This window comes from Asterias rubens, chromosome 2 (assembly GCF_902459465.1).
Source record: "Asterias rubens chromosome 2, eAstRub1.3, whole genome shotgun sequence".
Lineage (NCBI taxonomy): Eukaryota > Metazoa > Echinodermata > Asteroidea > Forcipulatida > Asteriidae > Asterias > Asterias rubens.
This window is the reverse complement of record NC_047063.1, coordinates 2,483,126-2,492,894: the sequence shown is the minus strand read 5'-3', so window position 1 is coordinate 2,492,894 and position 9,769 is coordinate 2,483,126. Positions and strand designations below refer to the sequence as shown.

The window sequence follows — 9,769 nt, the reverse complement described above, 5'->3', positions numbered from 1 at the left end:
TTTATCCAGCCCGTCCCTCAGGGAGTTCGGATCCAACATTTTCTTTCATGGAATTGTTGAATAATAGACATAATGCCCCCCTCACCAAGTTGTGGGTATTGTCCTAAAGTAACATCACCCGTTAACGAGGTGTTGCTCTAAACGACATAATTGAGACTGCATACAACAGGTTTCTTTACTTCTTGTGCTTTTTTTTGCCACAGGGAGGGGGGGGGGGGGGGCTATTGGTCAGGCCCTGAGCAGGTTGGGTTGTTTAAGATAAATACTGGGTAAAAAAAAAGAACCATAAATTCCTTTTGGGATGCATTCCTGAGGAAGAACATTCTGACGAAGAACTTAAAGTGCACCCATCCTTAACCACTAAGAGGGAAGTCAACAAGCAGATGGACAGCTGTCAGTCAGTGGAAATTGCTTTATAATAAGACTTTTGGCAAGAGGGGGTTGTTAACACCCTTTTCCCAGTTTTTTTTTTTCTTCACGCCATTTTGTCTTTGGCTTTCTGGGAAGGGGGTTATTGGCCATCTTATGGTTGGTGAATTGTTTCAGATTGCGTGGCCAAGTCTCCATTCACTACCTCAGCCCTTCTAGTGTCTTGTTGTCTTAGAGCTTGGTTGAAAGGAAAAGCGTCTATGCAAACACGATCAGGAATCCCAGCCCCTCCCAACTAATTTACAACAAACGGGTCTAAATTGTGGTCCATTGTGGACCGATTGTTGCGTTTGTAAGCCGGCCGTTGTATGCATGCCCGCTCCCTAGCGCCCTTAATTGGGGGGCCTTGTTGGTCTTTTCATAGCACCAAGTTGCGTTCTTTATGCCCTGGGTGCATGCTCACGAAAAGAGGGGCAATGAGAGCTTGAGGACTTGGGTGGTATCTGGGTGCTATAGACCGCTTGTCAGAGGCTGTTCAGTTGTCAGAACAGTGATGACTTAAACTGGAAAATCATCTCTTTTCTTCGGTACGTAGCAGTTCACTTCCTGCCTGTCTACTACTTTACTTTTTAGTCAAAGGTGAGTGAATTATAAAAAGGTCTTTTTTTTTTCTCTACTTCGATCATACACGTTCTTCTCATTTCTAAAGCAAGATGCTTTTCAGTTTTTTTCTCTCACTTATTGGAAAGAATCTAGGGAGTGAGATCGCAACTGAATTACGAGTGGAAATTAGCTTGTGTTGATGACATTTTTGTTTACCAGAATCTGAAACAGTTGGATTGTTTAATTATTCTATGTATTGCCTCATCCCCGTCCCCGGGCAAACAATATCACAGCACATTTCACAAGAAAAGAATATGAATCTAATTTAACATCCGCATGTTTCCCCTTCAGCAATACTTAAAGCAAACACAGACTCTGTGTATTAATATACTCTATTAACTATACAACATTTTACATTATACAACAGTGAAAATGTAGATTGTGGATTTGAGGAATTGCATGCTGAGGTACCATTTGTATACTGAGTTTGCCGTAACCCCTTGTGTATAATTATCTATTTGCCGTGTAAATTAATTGTTCTTTGAGAACTTAATTAGTGTACTGCCGCAGAGTAGATACAAACAAATAATAATTGCTGGTTTATATGTAGTATTCACATGATTTACACGTGTTCTGTAATACCAAGTTAAGAGACGTGATTGGGCAGCAAATACATGGTTAGGCCTACACCATGGGTAAAATCGAATTTATTTTTTTCTCGCTGCAGGGATGAACAAATATATCTTCAACAAAACATTAATCGTTCACTATTAAACAGCAACATACTAGAAACGAGATTGGTATGAGAGACTTGAAGAAACTGGACACTATTGGTAATTGTCAAAGACTAATCTTCACAGTTGGTGTATCTCAACATACGCATAAAATAACAAACCTGTGAAAATTTGAGCTCAATTGGTCGACGAAGTTGCAAGATAATAATGAAAGAAGAAAAAAAAACACCCTTGTCGCACCCTTGTCACACGAAGTTGTGTGCTTTCAGATGCTTGATTTCGAGACCTCAAATTCTAAATCTGAGGTCTCGAAATCAAATTCGTGGAAAATTACTTCTTTCTCGAAAACTACGTTACTTCAGATGGAGCCGTTTCTCACAATTTTTTATACTATCTCTTCCTATTACTCATTACCAAGTAAGGTTTTACGGCAATAGTTATTTTAAATAATTACCAATAGTGTCCACTGCCTTTAACAGTTGTATACGATGTTCATGTTTTGTGTTATCAACCATTATATAGTCGTACATGAAATATCAAACCTGTGAAAATGTTTACTTAATCCGTTGCACGAGTCGGGAGATAATAATGAAAAACCATGCGCAATAAATTCAGCTTGTATATCATTCTCCGTAATGTTGGATGTATCAACCGAATTGTGTGGTTGTGGTTTAGCTTTTTGTTAGGTTTCCAGAAACAATTTGACTTCGTTTCAAGGGGAAAGTTTCGGCAAAAAAATTATATCCAGTATCGTACTGTTTAGTTTGTAAGCTTGGCGGACGAAAATTAAACAATAAGTGTTTTTTTTTATTCTCACCAATCCTGTACAATACCTTAACATCGATTGCGCGGCGTGCTTTTTCGTTAAAACGAAATATTCAAATTATGGTTTTTGTACAGATTTACAATAGGACTTCGCAGCCATGTTTGTGATCTTAGATGCACTGTAAAACGAAATTAATTCCGTTATTTTACGGAAAAGAAAAAGTTCCGCACCCAAATAACCGAATCTTGTTTAAGATTCCGTAAATGTTTTTTTTTAACGGAATTAGCATACAAATAATTCACACACCAAATTTTCCGTAATAATACGGAGGTTTAGCAGCAAGCTGTTAACGCGCGATTTGAGCTGGGGAGCGAACGCACTGAGAAAATGAACAAGCAGAAAAAAAAGTAGAGATGAACAAAAAAATAAAATGACCACGGCTCCGACTCGCTCTGTGATTGGTTAATCGAGGATTAGCGGGTCTCTGATGTTGCATGGGCGTACAAGCAAGCATACGGGAGAATAATATTTACCATAGTGCGTTTTGTCAGTTGGTCATCGTCGGCCAGTGATTGACAGCTCGGGTCTGCTTTGCCTAGTTCAAACTCTCTCCCATCACACCTACTAAAGGTAGATCATCTGTCTTCCGTATGTCATACGAACTCGTCTTCGTGGGACATGTTACTCTAGCAATCAGTAATATCACCACGGGAGGCGAACAAAAGTAGCTCTCTCGCACTCGCTCTGACTCTCTCATCAGTATCTCAGCCTCTGCGTGTGTTGGGGGAGGATTTCTGGAGCTGGGAGGATTTCCCGAGAGTGAAGCTTTCTTGTTTTTTTTTTCCACCGGATTAAGTCGATCTGAAGAAGCTTGGCTTTTTGGGGGTTTTCTTTGGCAAGATTCTGCTCTTTTGACGGTGAGTGTTTGAGCCGTAGCGTTTTGTAAGCCTTTTTTATCAGTGTTTATTTTGTATAAACAACTGAAGAAATAACTTTGTTGCAATATTGAATTTCATTTCTTGTTAGTTTCAAAAGACAGTCACTTTAATTTTACGGGTTTTCTTTTCATTGTCATAATAATTAACGTAATATGGGCTAGTATCTTTACTCAGGAGTTGATGAATCGATCGTACTTGAATTCGGAGAAAAGCAAACACTGCAAGCAATTTGCATTTGTGTTACTGTTGGTATTATCATTATTGTTATTTCTAAAAGGAAAATTTGATGGTATTAGTGTTCTCGTCCATGATTACATATCAGCAGAAATAGAAAAAAAATCCCTAATATTATCTCAACTTATTTGATCTGCGTGTTGCTTTTCGAAGCATGTATTGTAAAAAATACAACGCGGACTCAAACACAGATGTTAACCATACACACTCTCATCGCGTTTCAACCACGCTTTTCAGTGCGTTTAGTAAAACAGCATAAATCAACAATTAAATAAAATGAATATGTAAACTAAATGCTACTCAAAAGACACCAAGTCCCATGGATTTACACAACCAAGTCAGTCTATTTTGTGACATTGATTTGTGAGGGGGGGGGGGAATGACGCGTGGGTAACATACAGGACTTAAATATCTTATATTTTGAGCCTCAAAAGACCATGCTTTTCACGTTTGATAACTTTTGCTTTTGATAACTGTTTTGCACTAGACCTGATTATTGCATGTAGAATGCGTTGCAGATGGTCGAGTTTAATTCACCAACGATTACTCTTTGACTTAACATTGTCTACTCACTCTTAGCATGCAATAACTACTGTCTAATTAGCCATTCCGGTTCAAAATTATTGACAATGATCTTCATAACTGCTTAATAGTTAAATGTTTTTCTTTGGCAACACTATTGGAAAAAGGAAGCTTTTCCTATCATGTGGACAAGAAATGATCCAGTTAAAAGAATGTTTTCAATATGCTGTTATGTCCGGTGCAAGATTCGCAACAAATACTGTTCTTGTTACTTGATTAGTTAAATGAACTTAAGACTGTTTGTCAAGTATATATTTCAGATGAATCTGGTTATGATTGGGAATGTAAGGGATAGCGGTATAGATATTTGCCCGCCATCCGAGTAATCTAAACGAAAACGCCCAAAGTTGTTAAACATGCTTGCGCGAGCTTACGACATGATTTCATTTTTTAATTTTTTTTTACGTGACATGATTTCATCGACACCAGTTTGTATATTTCCCCCCTTCATGTTAATTACTTTTTTGTTTAGAGAATACCGGTGGGTGGGAATGATGAAGGGGGGGGGGGGGGGGGGGGGTTAATGAATATAAAAGCTGAATATTTTGCTGGTATACAGTATTACAAATTGCTTTTTTTCGTAGAGTTTGAAAAACCATAATTATTCGCGTATCAATCAAATGTTGCTTTTAACAAAAAATATCGAAATCTCGGAATCTTTTCACCGTCATGTTAAAAAATATGTTTTATAATTTTATTGAGATATTCATTTATTTAAGATTCTATTCTTCAGCCTGATTTAATAATTATGAGTCAACTTGGAAGAATCAATGCTGGCCCATTCGTAGAAATAATATGATAAATTAATTATAGGCTTATTGGCGGCTAATTGGGCTTACAGAAAGAACGACGAGGTAGTGCTTGGTTTTTGATCGTAAAAAGTAATCACTTGTTTTGTCTTTTTATTTTTAAAGCAACTTCATTTGACAAAATTAAATGAACAATTTAGGGTTATTTTCCTGTCTCTGTAATAAGATTTTATCATAGGATCTCGGAAATGTTTTTTTTTTGTATCATCACAAGTTTTGTTTAGTAGTAAGGTTCTGATTTGAAAAAAACTCGGTATGCTCATCCGTGGTTGACCTCTTGTTACCAAGAACGCCTTTGATCAAGATACAATCCATCAAGAAATCATGCTCTTCTACAGTCTGGTGATAGTCAATTTGTATGTACATAACTATTACATACATGTTCAATGGGAACATGCTCTGTTATTCAAATAAGCAATCTCCATTGTGTGTCAATGAACTGCGATCATTTTGCAGTCAACGAGGCCTTTCTTCAAACGACAGTTTCGTAAACATAACAGTATAGAGTCCATAGTGTGATAATTGTACCGAATAAGGAACTTATTTACATTGACGTTTTGGTGTGTTACTGGCAAGGCCCCCTGCACCGACGCACGGCGATTGGAACATTGCCTTGCCCAGCGTCCAGCTCATTTGGCTCGTCCCATTAAATTCCCTGCCCATGTTCTCTGTTACAGATCACCGTAGAGATATCATCTCAAGCGAGCGTTGAACTCGTCAGGTGCTCCCGCAATCATCTTCATCATCGCTGGCTTGAGTGCAAGGGTTCTTCAAGTAAGACGCTAACTACACGTACAGTCATCCTCCCTCTCTCACACTGTGAAACATGGACTGTGGAGTTGACATCGTGCGACAGCAGCAGCAGGCCGTGGGGGCGAAGGCCGCGCACAAACCGCCAAAGATATCGACTGGACGCGCTGGTGCTGCACCGTCGTCCGGGATGTTGCCCCGACGTGGACTGAGTTTCTCCATCGATAGAATCATGGGCACCGACAAGTTGGACTCGCCCCCTACCCCGATGACTTCATCACCCCCACCCAGTGCCATGGCGAGAGTGTCACCCCAGTCGACCCCGTCCGTCGGGGTTATCGAATCCGCAAAGAGAGCGACTACAGTCCGGCCAACTATGGCCGTTTTGCCCCGAGATCAGGCCCAGGTATCAAGATCGCGTATGTTCGGCATGGTTGACATGTCAGAGATGGACATACAAGCGGCTAAATATCAACATTATCTTAACATGGCTTGCTTGCCCCTGTATATGAACAGTAGAACCGGTTCACTGACACGGCCGCACCCTTTCTACTCGGCCACTACCACGGGACATTATCTTACTAAGTGGCTGGCATCAAATGTCAACGGACCCAAGATGGATTGTTTCCCGTTCAAATCCCTCCCCGATTCGAGACTAAGTTTGACGGCCCATCCGACCCTTCCCTTTGCTGGGCTGTTCTCGCCATCAGCCTTCAAGACGACGGCGGACTTCGAGGGTCCAATCTCAACTTTAACCGACCAACTGTGGACCGAGCCCGTCTCGCGGACTCGGGCTGATAGTTACGCCCCAAAGTTCAGCCCCGGCAGCACTCCCTCCCCTCACCAAGCGGAAATTAAAACCGAGAAAACATCACCGTCAAGTGCACAGCAGAGGGCCAAACGTACCCAAAACGGACAGCAGAAAACTTTTACTTGTCTGGACTGCGGGAAAGTGTTCAACGCTCACTACAACTTGACGAGACACATGCCCGTGCACACCGGGGCCCGGCCGTTCGTCTGCAAGATTTGCGGCAAGGGGTTCAGGCAGGCTAGCACCCTGTGCCGACATAAGATCATCCACACCAACGAAAAGCCACACAAGTGCCGGGAGTGTGGCAAAGCGTTCAACCGTAGTTCGACGCTAAACACCCACATGAGGATCCACGCTAACTTCAAGCCGTTCGTGTGTGAGTTCTGCGGGAAAGGGTTCCACCAGAAGGGCAACTACAAGAACCACCGTCTGACCCATAGCGGAGAGAAAGCGTATAAATGTCACATATGCCACAAGGCTTTCCACCAGGTATACAATCTGACATTCCACATGCACACCCATCAGGAAAAGAAACCGTTCACTTGCACCGTCTGTGGTAAAGGATTCTGCAGAAACTTTGATCTCAAAAAGCATGTCCGGAAACTTCACGAGGCCAGCACTTCAGTGTCTCTCCCCTCGCCGTCCTCCGCGTCGTCACGCGGGTCACCGAGCCCCGTTCACTACGCTAAAGGTACGTCTGTGCTCCGTGCAGATTTAATTGGCGGAGAACGCTGTGTCATTTGAATTAGCAAATGTCACAAACCAATTGCACTGAACTGTTCGCAAACTCTGCCAAAATTTAGCCGCACACTTGCTTTTTCGTTGAAAACAAGATTACGTACGAACACGTACAAAAAAGTGTACATTATCACGACATGTTAATAATAACTCTGAGAATGTCTATTGTATATTTATGAAATGAATTTCTTCAAAAGTCACAATTGTTGTAATGAATTGTATGTCCAACATAACTATTCGTTATTTTTGTATTAATTTTAACGGTCGTGAATGCATCGAGTTAGTGTTAAGCATCATCACTGTATAGTTTAGACAGCCCCATGCATTCATTCGGGCATCTTATTTCATAGTCTTATTACGCAAGTTGAATTCACCCATTCGGGTGCTGTGTTGACAACATATTTCACTCTATTCGAAACGTTCGTTGTCTTATCACTCTTCAGAAATGATAAAAAGGATCTTGTTCGAGCTGTAAGGAACAAGTTTCGTTGAAATTGAATCCCGATTTATGTCAGACACTTCGATTGCAGGGATGTAACACTACCCGTGTATGGCGCCCTTCATTAGACAGATGTGGCAAGCATGCTATGTATGGACATCGATTGACTATGTCGGTTTATTCATATCAAATGATATTTACTCTTGATGTAACCGAAAGGAGATAAAGAGGGGGGGGGGGGGTGGGTGTTTGAGGAAACCCAACAACTCTGGACTGGAATGACACTTTCAAATCAAACTTGATAATGAAAAGAAACTTGGTCTTCTTGTAGAGTTTTAATGTATGGTATCTTGCTATGGTTCTCAGGCTAAAAACGACAAGTATTTGACAGGTTGAAATCTGTTTCTGCCTGAGTTTGTACACACGTAATTTGTGTTGTTTTACACCACAACAACAAGCTTGTTATGAACACATTAAAAAGTTGGATACTTTGATACCAAATATTAAAGCTATATAGTCATAGCCGGCTCGACAAACGATCCCCAGTCATGGGGTGAACTTCTAAATTAAACGATCATAATGACAAGTTGATTATTGTTATTTGAAGTAGGCCTATCTTTAGACTATAATGTTTCATGGTGCGTAATGTATATATAAATAACTCAATACTTTCACATTAAAGGGGGGTTGTAATCAAATCAACGTTTTATAACAACCAGTTTGAATACTTAATATCCACTATGGTTCATCACTGTGTTAATCATGTTATTATGAGACTGTGTCAACATGCGATTGGTGATTTAAAAACTGTTGTCATGTTTTATCTTTATAGTTGTTGGTCCGAAACTAAATAGAATCTTAGAGGTCAATACGCTTTTAGCATGTGTGGCGAGACACTACTGTGACAATGGTACTGCAACGTATTAAGGACATGGGGTATAGTCAAATGTATTATACAGAGCTGGTGCAGATAAAAAAAAACATTACGCACTTTTAATAGTCTGAAAGCTAAGTGGTGATGAAGCAGTACTAAAACCATGGTTTTCTGTGAAATATTTCCCTCTAAAATTTAGTCAGAATCGATAAAACTGTACAATTTGAAAAACCTAAAAACAGCATCAGTTTTTTCGTCTGTTAACCAAAGGACAATGTGTTTTACATGCTGAAGTTGAGCACGGCTTTCACAACTTTCTCGTGACACACACACTGGATTAAGCCTATACATTTTCACAGGTTTGTTGTTATTCATGTGTATTGTTTGATCACATAAAACACTGACACTTTATGCGATCATTTTGTCAGCTCCACCGATCCTGTATTGTACCTTTAAATGAGCTCTATGGATGTCGTTTGGGGCATACAATGAGTTGCAACAGAAGTCTGTACGTAAACATTATTACGAATCTATCTCATGTAGGCTTAGTGTTAATACTTGTTTGGGTAGCCCCCCCCCCCCCCCCGAGCTACTGAAGAGTGCTACGTTAGCATGAATCCTCCTGTATTAAATGTTTATCAGGAAAATATTATGGGACAGCTTATATTATTTTGTTTGTCAAACTACCGCAGAATTCCATTCTTGGGAGTTGATTTATTGTTTTTACAATATTTGTTATCATTGTGAAGATCGCAGTTCAAATTGGATTAAGTGTATCGCACTGATGTATCCTTAAACAACCTTAGTACAAAGTTGGTTTTCAGTGGAAGGCAGATCCAAGGAATGAAACGACACCAATCAAATAAAACAAAAACTCACAAAAAGCAACATCAATGTTCAGAAGGTACTTTTTACACACAATGACACAATTGCTGGTTGACGAATTATCCGTAGGCATTTGTACTCTTATTCAATCAAAATATACCATTACATAGAGTGTATACGATAGTCTACTGGTCTATTAACTGGATTTCTTTTGCAGAATTATGAATACAAGGCATGCCGCAATAAAACCGAGCCGAGCATTATTTGAGAAGTTTGAGTTAGACAACAAAAATAAAC

At 40.1% G+C, this 9,769-nt stretch overlaps 1 protein-coding gene across 2 annotated transcripts; it reads left to right on the top strand.

The window, feature by feature from the left end:
- The first annotated feature begins 751 nt into the window (after positions 1-751).
- Positions 752-7,989, top strand: LOC117307224 (PR domain zinc finger protein 1-like). 2 transcript variants are annotated; one of them, XM_033791910.1, is made up of 2 exons: positions 752-1,008; positions 5,713-7,989. In XM_033791910.1, exon 2 carries the CDS (start codon positions 5,862-5,864, stop codon positions 7,338-7,340), a length of 1,479 nt encoding a protein of 492 aa, XP_033647801.1. In that variant the 5' UTR covers positions 752-1,008; positions 5,713-5,861; the 3' UTR covers positions 7,341-7,989. The 2 variants fall into 2 exon arrangements, with proteins under 2 accessions (XP_033647801.1, XP_033647802.1); XM_033791911.1 differs by lacking the exon at positions 752-1,008 and adding an exon at positions 3,137-3,389.
- The last annotated feature ends 1,780 nt before the right edge of the window (positions 7,990-9,769 follow it).

Bases quoted from the DNA above. Each gene is read 5' to 3' on its own strand.
- LOC117307224 (XM_033791910.1), top strand. From the start codon at position 5,862: ATGGACTGTGGAGTTGACATCGTGCGACAGCAGCAGCAGGCCGTGGGG.